Source organism: Epinephelus moara, chromosome 16 (genome assembly GCF_006386435.1).
Source record: "Epinephelus moara isolate mb chromosome 16, YSFRI_EMoa_1.0, whole genome shotgun sequence".
Taxonomy (NCBI): Eukaryota; Metazoa; Chordata; class Actinopteri; order Perciformes; family Serranidae; genus Epinephelus; species Epinephelus moara.
The window spans coordinates 37,030,748-37,045,873 of NC_065521.1; the positions used below are offsets into that span (position 1 = coordinate 37,030,748).

Genomic DNA, 15,126 nt, shown 5'->3' on the forward strand with positions numbered 1-15,126 from the left:
TACCGCTGTGCGCCTTTGTTTATGTCTTTGTCTTTTCATCCGTTCTGCAAAATTAATGTGTGCATGACAGTTCCATGCACAGTAATGACACTGCAGTGCAGAGAGACTGACGCGCCACAAAAATAACATCAGAGCCTTGAGCGCCTCTGTCTCGCACATCCAGCCTTGCTTGAAGTGGAAATACACAGCCGGCAACATGAGCTGCAGATAGAAGCCAAAGGTCATGCATTGCACTGAAGTCATAGTGTCGTGCTATAGAGCACACTGGGTATTGTACTGTAAGACGAGATCAGTGTTTTAAAGCTGACAGTCCTCAGGAAACCTCCTCAGATTCTGCAAGATGAGATGTCACAGACTATTTCTGATCATAGGCTGATATCTTAAAGACATCATCTTTATTTTATGACCATGGGAGCCTATAAGAGTTATATAAACTACTTTAGTGTTTTCCTGCTGAATTAATCCACTGATTTAGTTTATTAACTTCAAACCCACAACCGTCCTTGGGTGTCAGGTATCCTTTGGATTACGTGAGATTATGTATTTGGCCTTAAAACAAAATTATTAATCACACACACTTGCATTTCACAGACTTAAGCAGGGAGAAGGGTCGGAATGATTAATTTGTGTGATGGTTGCATAGCTCTAGAGTGGAATGTATTAAAAATTTAAGCAGACTTAGAACTGACCCAAGGAGGATAATCAGTGTGAATTCTACAACAGGCATTCACTTTGAAATAATTAATGTCCTGTTAAGCAACACGCATTGAATGCCGTGTTAAGTAGTGATTTCAAAAGAGGTTCTGTTAGTGTTGCGACATTTTTACCAAACTGGTTTAGGAGGGGAAATTTAGTTTTTTTCCAGTGAAGCTATTTCATCACAAGAAACAGTTAAAACAGTGACGAGTACGTGCTTTTACTTAAAGGGACAGTTCACCCCCAAATTGAAAATACATATTTTTCCTCTTACCTGTAGTGCTATTTATCAGTCTGGATTGTTTTGGTGAGAGTTGCTGACTGTTGGAGATATCAGTGGTAGTGATGTCTGCCTCCCTCCCAATATAATAGAACTAACTTGTGGTGCTCAAAGCACAAAAAAAATACAGTTAAAAAACTCTCTCTCTCCAGAAATCATGACCTGGTTACTCAATAGACCTTGTTGTGAGCAGTTTCATGTCAAAACTATTTTCTCTCTACCAAATCACAACCGCCAACCGTATCACCATGCACCTCGAAGGACAGAAGATCTATACAGTCAGCACAGTTTCAAGGTGGACATCCAATGTTAGTGTCACCAATTAAGTATCTGATGAAAGTCTTCCCCTTTGTTCCTGAGTTATGATGCTGAGTAAGTGGTAGAAAAGTGTTTTTGCAAAACAGTATGATGTCACAGTGAAGTTGACTTTTGACCCTTTGGATGTATAATGTCATCACTTTGTCATTTTATTTAATTAAAATGTGAAATTCTGTCATAATTCACGGATACATTTTTGAGTTATGGCCAAAAATATGTTATGTTAGGTCACAGTGAGCTTGATCTTTGACCTTCAACCACCAAATTCAAAGTAGTTCATTCATGAGCCCAAGTGGACGTTTGTGCCATATTGAATGAAATTCCCTCAAGGCATTCTTGAGATATTGCGTTTTCAAGAATGAGACTGACAAAAGGTCACAGTGACCTAGACCTTTGACCTTCGGCCACCAAATTCTAATCAGTCCATTTTTGAGTCCAAGTGGACATTTGTGCCAAATTTGAGGAAATTCCCTCAAGGTGTTCTTAAGATACTGCATTCTCAAGAATGAGATGGCACAAGATCACAGTGACCTTGACCTTTGAATTTCGATCACCAAATTCGAAATAGTTCATTATCGAGTGTGAGTGGACATTTGTGCCAAATTTTAGGAAATTCCCTGAAGGCGTTCTTGAGATATCGCTTTCATGGGAATGAGACGGATGCAAGGTCACATTGAATTTGACCTTTGACCACCAAAATCTAATCAGGCATTGTTTACTCAAAGTGGAGGTTTCAAAGTATTCTTGAGATATTGCGTTCACGAGAATGAGACAGACGTGGTCACAGTGAACTTGACCTTTGGCTCTTGACCACCAAAATTTGTTTGTTTAGTCCAGGTGAACATTGATGCCAAATTTGAAGAAATTCCTTCAAGGTGCTCGTGAGATATCGCATTTTGAGAATGGGACAAACGGACAACCCAAAAACGTTATGCCTCTGCCCGCGGCTATCACCAGCGCTGAGCCTTAAAAAACAATGACACAATAACCAAAACCCTGTTGGTGGTATTAAAAGGAGGGTTTTGCCTTAACAGTCACAAAATGGGTTGAATCAGCTTTCACTTGTGGTAGGAACAGGATTTCACCTCTTTATCATCAGTCACCACGACCCAGGGAGTGTGCTGGCAGTCGAGGGAAAATCTGGCCTCTAACATCAAAACAATCAGTCAACCTTCTAAGCCACATTCAGGACCTCAACGCATACAAATAAGAAACAAAGAAAAAACAGCTTGAATAAATACTTCCAAATAACTCACCACAGGGATCAGGGCCACTGTCTCTGCAGCCTGGAGGTTTGCACGGTGTATATATAGAGAGGAGCAAAAATTAGCTACACCTGGTGCTGATTGGGACCTGATCAGGTTCAGTTAAGGTGGACTGATGTTTAAAGGTGAGCCAGCTGCTACACCAAGTATGAATATAGTATATACATACATAATATACTACAAGTTTTCTACAGCCACAATAGTGTCTCTGTTAGGTAGTGCTTAGGCACAGAGGTGCTTTGAGACAAACATCAGCATGCTAACATGCTCACATTGAAAATGCTAACATGTTTAGCAGGTATAATGTTGACCATGGTCACCATCTTAGCTTAGTTGGTTAGTGTGGTCGCACTTGCACCAAGACGGTGAGAGTTTAGGCTGATGGGAATGTCATGTTCTTACCTCATGATGGCGTAAGATGAAAAGTTGATGGTCAACAAAAACTGTTCATCCTGAGGGGGACATGAATATAATTAAAATACACTCAAACTCAAAATGTTAACTTCTGGGGAACTAACATAATCTTTAGGCAGTGTCTTCTGGGGACTGTGAATGTTCTGTACAAAATTTAATTTAAGTCCACATTTGTTGAGATACTTCAATTTGGACCAAAATGGTGGATGAACATTGTCATCCTTATGGCAACAGCCCCAGCACCACCGGCTAAAACAGCACATATTAGACTTAAATGAGATAGAATGAAATAAAAGTAAAAAATAAAAATACAATAAAATAAAATAAAGGAAGATGCGAGGTAGAAATGATCAACATGCAAGGTACTGGTTACAGCAGTAAAATTTACAAGAAATAAATTAACTATAAAGTTTAAAAAAAGAAAAAAAAGACATAGTATGAGAATAGAAATAAAAATATGACCTTTACAAGAGCAATTAAAGTCAAAGTTATGAGGTAAAGTGACATGGTGTGGTTCATAGCAACGAGTCAGCAGTCTAGTATTATGTAAACAGTGTACACCAGAATAATCCAGAATATAGAAATATAGCAACACAATAGAAATATAGTACAGTAAATAATGTAGTAAGACAGCATAACATATTAACACAATATAGTATGATATTGCAGAGCAGGGATACCAGGGGCCACTTTTGCAGAATTACAGGACGCCAGGGGCCAGTTAATAAACAAACATTAAACATATTCATCAATAATAAATGAACTGCCTGTTTTCAACCTTTCGACATTTGCTGTCATCACTCATATTTGAAAAGATGCAAATCCAGTTGAAGCAGCACAGCACAGGTCAGGTGTACACAGAATTTGAGGATATTCGGGGCACAACATGGACCTGTGTTGGGGGTCTGTTTTTTGTAAACAAGCTCTATTTTGATGCTTTTTTTAATGCACTCGAATGGCATTTGTGAGAGTCAGACATCAGTACGTCAACAACACTGTTCACCGTTATAATCATTAAAAAGCAAAAGCAGCATGTGTATACATTCAGTAGGCTATATCTTCAGTAGCTAGCTAGCTAACCCTACACTTTTCAGGGTTTGATTTTGGTTTTGGAACAGGGAAGAAACGTATATCTTTTTCCAACCTCTCCAGGTAACGAGTATCATTAATACACGACGTGCCCCAGGCACAACATTTAGCTCCAAATCCTCAAAACCAGCCTGAAAATGAAGGAAATCTCAGGCCTGATGCTATGTTATGATTGGCCAGTCTGTGTCCGGGGGCGGGACTTAGTGAAGGGTCAAGAGACAGGCCTTTATTTGTCAAAATGTGTTGCTACACCAGGCATGGATTGAAGTTTTAGGGTATTTATGTAGCTGTATGGTATAATACAATGTGCTACAAACTGTACAGTATATTGTATGAGATGAGGTTTCCATGGAATATACGGTTTATTATTATTATTATTTATCTTTTAAAAAAATAATTCTAACAATTGAGGCCCAATATTCTTCCACAGGACCCATAATTCCTTGCTGCTGCCCTGTCAGGCCTGTGTTACTGTGTCATGTTGGGTCCAGTCTGTCACCAAGGGCAGCACTGGACCAATGAAACACAGTGTATGTCTCCAGCTGGAGCTCCACACTGGAGACAGGCAGCGTCATACATGATGCTGAGAGAGAGACGGTTAGAATAAAACATCACTTTCAAGTTATGGGCCCACAGTACTGCACAGGTCCGCCTCCCTCCCTCCTCTCCCTCCTCCCTCCTCCTCCTCTCTCTCCTCTCTCCGAATAAAACCGACGCTTTCCGCGAATGTGCGAGCTGCCTCCTTGCAAGCAGCCATAATTGGGATTATTCAGGAATAATTCGCCTAATCCAGCCGCGTTGTTTTTCTTTTTCTTTTTGCCTTTTCCCCCCCAGATCGTGATCTCGACAGCGCATGGCGACGTGAATCCCCCCGTGACATCGCTGGATTTGTCAGAAATGTATCTGTTCTGTCACGGAGGCTGTTTTTTGATTGTGGACTATTAAGATGTAGTCCACCTTCGCTGGACAGCAAAACAAAGACTGCATATTAACAGTTCAGGGTAAATACATCGCCTCTGTGGGTTTTTTTTTCTAATAGTGACTGAAAGATGGGAATAAGAGACGTATGGAGGCTGTTGTCTGTGTGGACTAATTGTTCTGGTGCCACTAGCCAATATACATGCCAAGACGATTCATTTAGGGGATGCGCGATCTTTTTTTTCCTCTCTAACGTTTGTGGGTGGGTTATTATAAGCATTGAAAATCTGACATCATTTGGATATATGTGAACAAGATATGTTTTTTTGATCGCGTCTGATTCCAGCCTCCTGGAAATCCATCTTCGACGTGATGCAACATAAAATCTGTTTTTCTCGGATGATATTCAGACACAAATGAACACATCCCCTCTGTGTGAGGCTGTAAAAGGGTGGCGGTGGATGCTTTTTCATACATATCTCTTAAATGTGGCACGAGCCCTCCTCATCACCCCGGATTGTTTGATCAGCTGTTGATTATTATTAGATAGCCTCCGCCGCCGTCTTATGTTTGTTATATGTTGCCCAATTTGCCGATTTCTCCCCGCGATGGATTTATGCATAACAGGTGTTGTTTGAGCCCTCGAGAGCCCAGCACGAGCATGAGGCTTTATTATGTGTTTTTCTCTCCATTTGACAAACAGTGAAACAAAGCGACTGGGATCGTTTTTTTGTTTTTGCCTTGAGAGAAGAGCAGATCCACAAAAAAAAAGATGAGGGGATGAAAGGTAGGTTATCATCTCTCTCTCCTCCTCACACATACACACACATACACACAGCAGAGGTGATTTTGACACCTGTTCATCTGTTTTTTTCCCACTCCAGCCTGTGTTTCAGGCCTAGCTGACATGGCAGCCATCTAATCAGGTGAAATGATATTTGTCAAGGTGGCAGAGGGCTGTTATATGTGGGGAAAATAAGCCCACAGTAACAGCAGATCATATTGTGTTTCATGGCCTACATAGACAAGGCCCACCCAGACAAGCTCAGCTATGTTTTATTATCACCTCACGCCTATAAATGAGTGTTCACATGAGGCTGCGTCTCGATATTTGCCTTATTCTTATTGAATGTTCATTTAATCATGTCTTCCTTGCTTAAAACACTGAGGCCTGTATGATAATCACAGTGATAACTTCCTCCTCCTGTTGAGTTAAATTCACACACGTAGGCCTATACGGCGCAAAAAAACAAATGGCTGCCTGCTCTGCCATTATATTCTCATATTGGTTATGTGCTGTGAATGGTACAGATTACACCCTCTGCTCTTTGACTGACTGTCACGCACATGCACACGGCAGCAGCACAGAAAGCATAAAATGTTCTTTGCTCATTTACAACATCTCTGTTTGTTGGACATGCCCAGTGTTGGTTGTACTGTGTCTGCTCCATCCCCCCCTGTACACCCCCATGCATTCACTCAAACACCCACACTTGCACAAAGTATGTGAGCTGTTGTATCTTAGCAACGGGCAAGGTAATTACTGAGAGAGCCAAGGAGCTGGCATGCTGTAGAGCTGCTGATCTGATCCCAGCCTTAGAGAAACAGGAAGGCAAAGATTTCCACTGTGTTGCCCAACACAGCACTTCTGTATCCACGCTGTTAAATGTAAGTTTCCATTTAGCAGGAGTCTTTTAGGACTAACGAGCACGTCAGACATCTTGTTTTTCCATTCCTCAAAAATGTGTGTCTCTGTTCGCAGGTGGGGAGGTTGTGGACAAAGAGGAAAGATGAGTCTGTCATGTAGAAAAGATCCTCACGGCCTCTCCTTGTAAAGACGAGAGAGCCGCGGGAGACGACGGCTGTAGGAGGATCTGTAGTGTTTATAAAAGGGCCCCAACCAGGCAGGCTCTCGCGGAAGGTGATAGAATGGCTAACCAGAGCTTTGCCATCGATGGCCCCGGCAGTTTGCTGGCTGTGCTGGCTTCGCAGAGCGGAATGGCGAGAGGCAGCAGCAGCAGCAGCAGCAGCAGTGACGGCAGCGGCAACAGTGGAGGAATCTCTGCCACAGATGTGTCTGCCTACTTTAAGCTGGTCTTCTTGGGTCTGATCATCTGTGTCAGCCTCGTAGGCAACCTCTTGGTCTCCCTGCTGGTCCTACGAGACAGGACACTTCACAAGGCTCCCTACTTCTTTCTCCTGGACCTGTGCCTGGCTGATGCAGTTCGCTCCGCCGCCTGCTTCCCCTTTGTGCTGGTTTCTGTCCACAACAGCTCGGCCTGGACTTACAGCGCCTTGAGTTGTAAAGTTGTGGCGTTCATGGCTGTGCTCTTTTGTTTTCACGCTGCCTTCATGCTGTTTTGTGTGGCCGTCACCCGCTACCTTGCCATCGCCCACCACCGATTCTACGCCAAGCGCATGACCATCTGGACCTGTGCCGCCATCATTTGCATGGTGTGGACTCTGGCCGTCGCCATGGCGTTCCCACCCGTCTTCGATGTGGGGACATACAAGTTCATCCGTGATGAGGATCAGTGCATTTTTGAACACCGCTACCTGAAGACCAACGACACCCTGGGCTTCATGCTCATGCTGGCTGTGGTGGTCCTGGCCACCCACGGTTTCTACGCCAAGCTGCTGCTGTTTGAGTACAGGCACCGCAAGATGAAACCCGTCCAGCTGGTGCCAGCTATCAGCCAGAACTGGACCTTCCACGGTCCCGGGGCCACAGGTCAAGCCGCGGCTAATTGGATTGCAGGGTTCGGTCGTGGCCCCATGCCACCCACTCTGTTGGGCATCAGGCAAAATTTACACAATCAACACCGGCGGCTGCTCGGGATGGAAGAGGTGAGGTCAGAGCGGAGGCTGGGCAGGATGTTCTACACCATCACCCTGCTCTTCCTGGTCCTCTGGGCTCCTTACATCGTGGCGTGCTTCTGGAGGGTGTTCGTCAAGTCCTGCACCATCCCTCACAGGTACCTCTCCATCACGGTGTGGATGAGCTTCGCCCAAGCCGGAGTCAACCCCATCTTCTGTCTCCTGCTTAACGAGGACCTGAGGAAAGTGCTGAGAGCTCACCTGCCCACCTACTGGAGGACTAAACAACACCTGCCCCAGGATGAGGCCTACTGCATTATGTGATAAGATATGAGCGTAACGAAGAGAATGTTTCAGGTTTTAAAGGGAGAATAGGAGACTGGAAGTGATGTAACGTACCTTGGTTGTGTCTGTTTTGTTGTTTTGCACAACAAAATCAAATTTCTTGCCAACAAATGCAGGCACAACGCCATTTTATTAAGAATGTTGATATTTGAGTGGTGCAGAGGTTTGAGCAAGGCGACAGAGAAGCCCCAGTAACACTTTGTATTTCTGATGATGTACTGTATGATTAATAGGTAGGAAAGATCACAACAATCACCACTCCAACTAAGTGTGACAGATGCCATTTTAAAAATAATGTTGCCTTATTTCAGTGGGACACGCCCCAGAGCTTTCAACTGAGAATGAGTTTCTGTGTCACATGAGGCACAGACAGACACACGGAGGGTTGAAATCCTTGAAGAAATGTGCCGCGGACTGTGAATAGAAAGTGTTGATCAGAGCGTTACTAACTCTGAAACACATCAAGGAACTCAAAAGGGTCTGAATGGATTGATAGACCACCCCGGACGCCTTTTCATGTAATTCAAAGGAGGACTGCAGAAATATCGAATGGACCCAATAACCTTGGATACATTTAAATAGCTGTTGTGAACCCAAGAAGCCCCTAACATGCTTGATTTTTTGGACTTGATTTAGGGCGTGTCAGGTTTCTTTGTATCATAAAAAAAATTGCCTGTTTTCCTTTATTTGTAAACTATACATGTTAAGCAGATGACACTATTTTGAAATATGACTTGATTTCATATTGTACAGACTGTACAGGAATGTATATTCCTGCTTGTGTGTTTTTATATAGCATTTGTGTGTATGTGTGTGTGTGAGAGGTAGACAGAGGAAGACAGGAGGGAGGGAGGAAGATGAGAGAGAAATAATGATGATAGAATAGGTTCCAGTAATATTGAGTCAATATGAAAGCAGCCTCATCTTGGTGTCTCAAAATCATGCAAAATTGAGCAGTCGTCATATGGAAATGTATCCTTTAACTGGATTTCCGTAACTGAAAATGTAGTCTGATTTTTTCAATGTACAAGCAAATGTGAAGTGCAGATGGATTATGAAAAAGAGGGACAGAATAATTAGAAAACAACACTTGTGCATTGCAAACAGGCCGGAGGATTTAATGACTTGAATGATGATGTAAATTACGTCGTTGAAAAAAAAAAAATCATTAGCAAATGAACATTTATTTGCAAATGATGATCTTGGGAATGTTTTTAAAGTACTGTTATGCTCTCACCAGAATACAAAAAAATGAAGAAATGAAGTGGCACTTAATGTGAAGGAAACTTGAATGTTACCAGGCCGTCTTATATTCCCCACCCCGACATAAATGTCACCATTTGAGCGTCCTGGAGTAAGTTCAAAATCAAAGGCTGGATACGACCTTAGAGATGTTTTGGTGTGTGGAAACCGGCTTAGACTACATGAAGTTGTCTCACCAAATTAAGATTCATGTAATACAAATGTCAGACCTACAGTATGTTAGGAATAGATATATTTGTGCAGTCAATTTTCTAAATGTGGACACTTGCACAGCATACTGTATTAGCATGCATTCCACTGCATTTCATAGATTCAAGACTGGGGATTACAACTTGTACAGATGTTGATATGGAAAGACGAAGTGAAACGGGAACTGAGGTCCATAATTTTTACGTCTGGCATTCCTTCGCGAGATGATATTCTGTAACTGTACAGTTTAACTGAGGTGGTTCTTTTGCCCACTCATCAATAAAGACTCTACTTTTGATGCATTCTGAGTTCTGGCCTGCCTGGATGTTGACACGGCTGGATCCCTGCGGAGAGCACCTAACAGGAAATAGACCACTTTACAGTACATGTAGCACAAATTACATCCTGTGTGCATTTGAGTTCCCGGGAAAAAAGGGTACGATTTGTGACAAATCAGTCTAGCTTTGTACACTTCACTGCATGAAATGAAAAAGTCGTCTTGACACTTTCCTCTCCACTGAACACTGACCAACAACCGCTGTAGAGTCAAAAGGATTTGTGATTTCTTGCTTAAGTGCCAACCTTTCAAATCTGTGGAGACAGGTATATAAATATACACACACACACGCGCACACACACACACACACACACACACACACACACACACACACACAAAACCCCTGAGTTAGAGTGAATTAGAATTGTTATACAAGGCTTGAAGTGAACTATTGGGAACAAAACATAGTGGGTGGCTGTACTTAAATGGACAGTTTACTCCTAAATTGAAAATACATATTTGTCCTCTTACCCGTAGTGCTATTTATCAGGCTAGATTGTTTTGGTTTGAGTTGCTGAGTGTTGGAGATATCTGACAATATGTCTGCCTTCTCTCCAGCATAATGGAACTAGATGACACTCAGCATGTGGTGCCAAAAAATTCATTTGAAAAACTCAACAGCAATGTCTCTTTCCAGAAATCATGACCTGGTTACTCAAGATAATCCACAGACCTTGCTGTGAGCAGTTTCATGTAGGCACTATTTTCTTTTGACCGAACTACACCCGTAAACTGTATCGCAGGGCAGAAGGAAGTGTGCATCTACTCATGGCAGTAGACAGTGCAACATGTAAACATGATGACGTCCTCGTTGGCTCAGCTGTAATGCTAGCTAGCTCAGTAGTGCTAGGTGAGCTAGCAGTAGATGCACGTTTCCTTCTGCGCTGTGACACGGTTGGCGGGTGTAGTTTGGTAGAATAAAATAGTTCCTACATGAGACTGCTCACAACAAGGTCTGTGGACGTTCTTGAGTAACCAGGTCATGATTTCTGGAAAGAGACATTGCTGTTCACTAGAATAAATGTTGACATCGTACATCTCTGCAAACCACAGATATGCAACATTTTTGTATCATATATGTAGCAGATATGTTGAAACTTTACGTTTTAATGCTATGGTTAACGTGGTTATGTTTAGGCTCAAAAACCACTTGCTTACGACTAGGAAAATATCAGGTTTTTATTCTGCAATGTCGATAGAAAAAGACCCAGGTTTAGTGGCACAAACGCCTCTGAAAAAAGCTACGATGTGGCGCCAATGAACAACCAGTTTTTTTGCTCGGCAGCCATCTTGCCTTGGTGTCATGATATCCACCATCCCCTCCACTTTCCAATGTGAAAATCAGCTCATATACATGTAATGAGAACTATGTCTCTTTGGAAACACTCATATGATACTTATGAAACGCACAAATATGATGTACCCATGGTTTGCAGAAATGTACAACATTGCTTGTGACGTCTGGACTGGAGAGAAGGCAGACATCTCTACAGCTGAGATCTCAAACACTTCAACTCACACCAAAACAATGCAGATTGATAATTAGCACTTCAGGTAAGAGGAAATGTATTTGTGATCTGGGGGTGAACTGTCCCTTTAAACCTTCCTGCAGCAAAATTGGTATGTAACTTCTGTTAATCGGCAGCCAGAATGGCTATCACTGAAAATTACAGGATAACAATAAATGTAGCACAAACAGAGAGTCCTAAATTGAAGAACATGACTAAGCAGTGCCATACAAAGTTATACAGCAGTACCTATCTGAAGGTTGTTAGCATTAGCCACCATTACTGCTCATACCAGACCAAGTGAGGCTGTAGCAGCAAAACCTGTGACTGTACTGAACTGAGCAAGGATGCATTTTACATCTTATGGCTTTAACTTTTCACTTGTGAGAGGAAGAATGTGATTTCTATTTTCAAAGGTTACCTAGCCTCACTTTAAACAAACAAGCAAAAAAATATATGTTGCCTCTCATGTAGGTCTGAGAGGACTCAAGCGTAAGCGTTAATATTTAGACCTAAAACTATACTGATACTGATTCTCCGAAGCAGAACCATGAAATGTGTTTTTACCACATCATACGACATAACAAAGAAGATTTGATACAACACAAAATCCAGAAATGGTGGCTGTAAAATAATGTCAATAAAAATAACCGCTCCTCTGTGCGAGGATTTTTCAAGCAGCTGCTGTGGAATCACTTGTGTAAACCGAGAAATGGGTTTAAGGCGGTATCCAATCGCTCAACGGACCAGAAAAACAAATTTCATTCCGTAAAACTCACATATGCTCGTGGTGCGATATCTGGATGAATAAAAGGTAATTTTACAAGTATCCAGACTGCACTCTAACAGAGGAATAACAGCATCTGAAAACATGCCACTGCTGATAGAACACATTTTAAATGTTGTTAACGGTGAACTCCTCTGCATGATAAGGAACATAAATACGTCATGCGCTGAATCTCAAACAGATTCCACATGTACAACAAAACCTCATGCAACCAACCATACTGCATAATTATGCTTCTGACATTATGAAACAAAAGGGAAAGGTTGGGGATAAAATAATATTTCTCAGTCTCAATTAGGCCTGATTGAAATCCAGCCGTCGTATGATTATGTGTTCTCTCGATAAACAATAAGTCTATATTTTGAATTTGAATGAGAGATAATTTCCATTGTCTTTATTTGTGCGCTCAGACCCTGGCTGATGAAAGAGATGTTTCCATAGTGAGCAGCACCAACTGTGAGAACATCCCCTAAATAGTCCAGGTTTAACAGGTTGTATCCGACTGTGTCTCACCAGAACTGATGTTGAAGATTCATCTGAAGCGCTTATTTTTAGTTTTCTTCCCACTTCTCTCCAAGATACACCACAACAAAGGCTGTCTTACTCATTTGTGAGAACTTATCCTCGCCCACTGTATGTTCTGAAGATGCAGAGTTGTCCTATCAGAGCACTCGGGTTCACGCTGGAGGAGAAATTTTGTGATGCTCTCTTGGATAGAAATCCTTGTCTTTTTTTTTCATCTGCACTTTTCCTGCCTGTTTCAAACAAAGCCTCGCCCTGACCTTCCCTGACAGCAACCATTCATTGTGCTTTCACACCCACACAGCCACATTTATACGTCACAATACCCTCACCAACCTTGAGAGGAAAACAATCCGAACTCGCTGCATTTATGCATTTATCATTTAAAGGTATTTGAAGCTTTAAATGACAGATTCGTACTAGCACTGTGCCTCGCAGAGACTTTTCCCAACCTATTTCCAAAATGTTTGTATCTTTTTCCAACACTGAGATGGTGCAAAAAGTGTCAAGACTGCCATGATACATTAGTCTGACAATGCAATACCACAATGCATCATATTTGTAGCTTGACTAAGCCTTAAAATCAGAAATTTCTACCTGTGTAGGAGAGGGTTGGAAATGAACTTTTTTGTCCACCTGCCACTGTGATTGATGGATTCCAAAATCTACCAGCCGCCCAATAGATTACCATTGTTTTTTGGCTGGTGAGGGACACAAATCTACAGTAGCAGCCACTTCCTATATTACCAACATTTGGCCGGTGGCTGGTGCTTATTTCCAACCCTGGTGTAGGACCTTGAATCTGCGTCTCAATAGTTCCCAAACTGGGGGTCAGCATCCGTCAAATGGTTCCAAGAAACATTTTAAGGCCCATCAGACACCTCTGCTAACCATTATGTGCATTTTTTCCCTTGTGAAATAGATTTTTAAACCTCTCCAGTCTCTAAAAATCCTTCAAATGAAACAAAATCGGAAAAGAAAATATCACTCCATGGTTGAATTGCTCACAACTCATATCCACTCTAAGAGCATGAGGGCATGTTTATTTTAAGGGATCACAGTTTGAAAAGGTCAGGGTGCTCTGACCAACCTGACAGACTGTACAGTTCCTGCATCTAGCTGCACCGTAGTGATGTCAACATCAATTACTATGAAATATTTGAACGAAAACCTCAATAATAATAATTTTGAGGTTTTATTGTTGGTGTTTTAAATAGCTGAGCAAGACTACTTGTTAAGTGGATAGGTCACCCTAAAGTCAAATATATTCTCCTCTTACCTGTGGTGCTGTTTATCAGTTTAGATGTTTTGGTGTGAGTTGCCAAGCATTGAGATATCAGCCGTGTCTGCCTTTTTTTGAAAATAATGGAACTAGACACTCGGCACCAAAAAATACATTTGAAAAACTCAACAGCAATGTGTCTGTCCAGAAATCATGACCTGGTTGCAGTTTCATGTAGGAACTATTTTCTTTCTGCCAAACTACACATGTCAACTGTATTACTGTGCAGAAGGAAGCGTGCATCTACTCATGGACGAGAGCCTTGAGACAGCACGAGCTGTAAACATTAATGGCGTCCTCCTCTGCTGAGCTGTAATGTTAGCTAGCTCAGTGTTGCTAGGTGAGCTAGCAGTAGATTCACCTTCCTTTTGCACAGTGATGCCATTGGCGGGTGTAGCCTAATTTGGTATAAAGAAAATAGTTCCACCACAGTTAATCTAGATTAATAGATAGCACTACAGGTAAGAAGAAAGATATGTGTTTTTGATTCAGTGAACTGTTCCTTCAACGACATGCACTCCTGCAGCAGCACTTTGGGGGAACATGCTCACAGTGACAATTCTAAAATGCTGACCTTTAGCAGGAATGTTTACCATGTTCTCCATCTTAGTTTAGCATGTTAGTGTCATAACAGTTGCTAATTAGCACTAAACACAAAGTACAGACGTGGGTGTGAATGTCATGTATTAGTTCATAAAGTCATAAGCTCTAGTTTTGCACAAATTTGAATTTTGACCCGATGTTTGGCCAGGATCACGCAAAACTACAAATGTGAACCTCATGGCAGCACTGGAAGAAAGGTCAGGGGGTCAGTGCGATTCATCCTCTGGAGAATGCACGTCTGTGTTTTAAACCTCAGTGGCCTTTGTAACAATAACATTACAACATTTCCCTGACTGAAGATGCTCGAGGGCATTTTTATGAGTGTGATGCTTCTGCTAATTGGAGACACCGACCTGATAATTTAAACAGTGACAAACCTTGAATGAAATGAACTGTTGATTGTTAGGAGATAAAGAGGTGAGGAAAGTCAAATAAGGTGAAGCTCTGAGGTGGAGCAGGGTCAAACATTACTCATGCAGACAATAACTTCAAC

The 15,126-nt window shown here is 42.0% G+C and overlaps 1 protein-coding gene across 2 annotated transcripts; it reads left to right on the plus strand.

Moving 5' to 3' along the window:
- The first annotated feature begins 4,752 nt into the window (after nt 1-4,752).
- On the plus strand, nt 4,753-9,896 carry LOC126403153 (probable G-protein coupled receptor 173). Of its 2 annotated transcripts, XM_050065646.1 has the most exons (3): nt 4,753-5,063; nt 5,684-5,767; nt 6,743-9,896. In XM_050065646.1, the coding sequence occupies exon 3, from the start codon at nt 6,910-6,912 to the stop codon at nt 8,119-8,121; it is 1,212 nt and encodes a 403-aa protein (XP_049921603.1). In that variant the 5' UTR covers nt 4,753-5,063; nt 5,684-5,767; nt 6,743-6,909; the 3' UTR covers nt 8,122-9,896. The 2 variants fall into 2 exon arrangements, with proteins under 2 accessions (XP_049921603.1, XP_049921604.1); XM_050065647.1 differs by lacking the exons at nt 4,753-5,063; nt 5,684-5,767 and adding an exon at nt 5,800-6,648.
- Nucleotides 9,897-15,126: the final 5,230 nt, after the last annotated feature.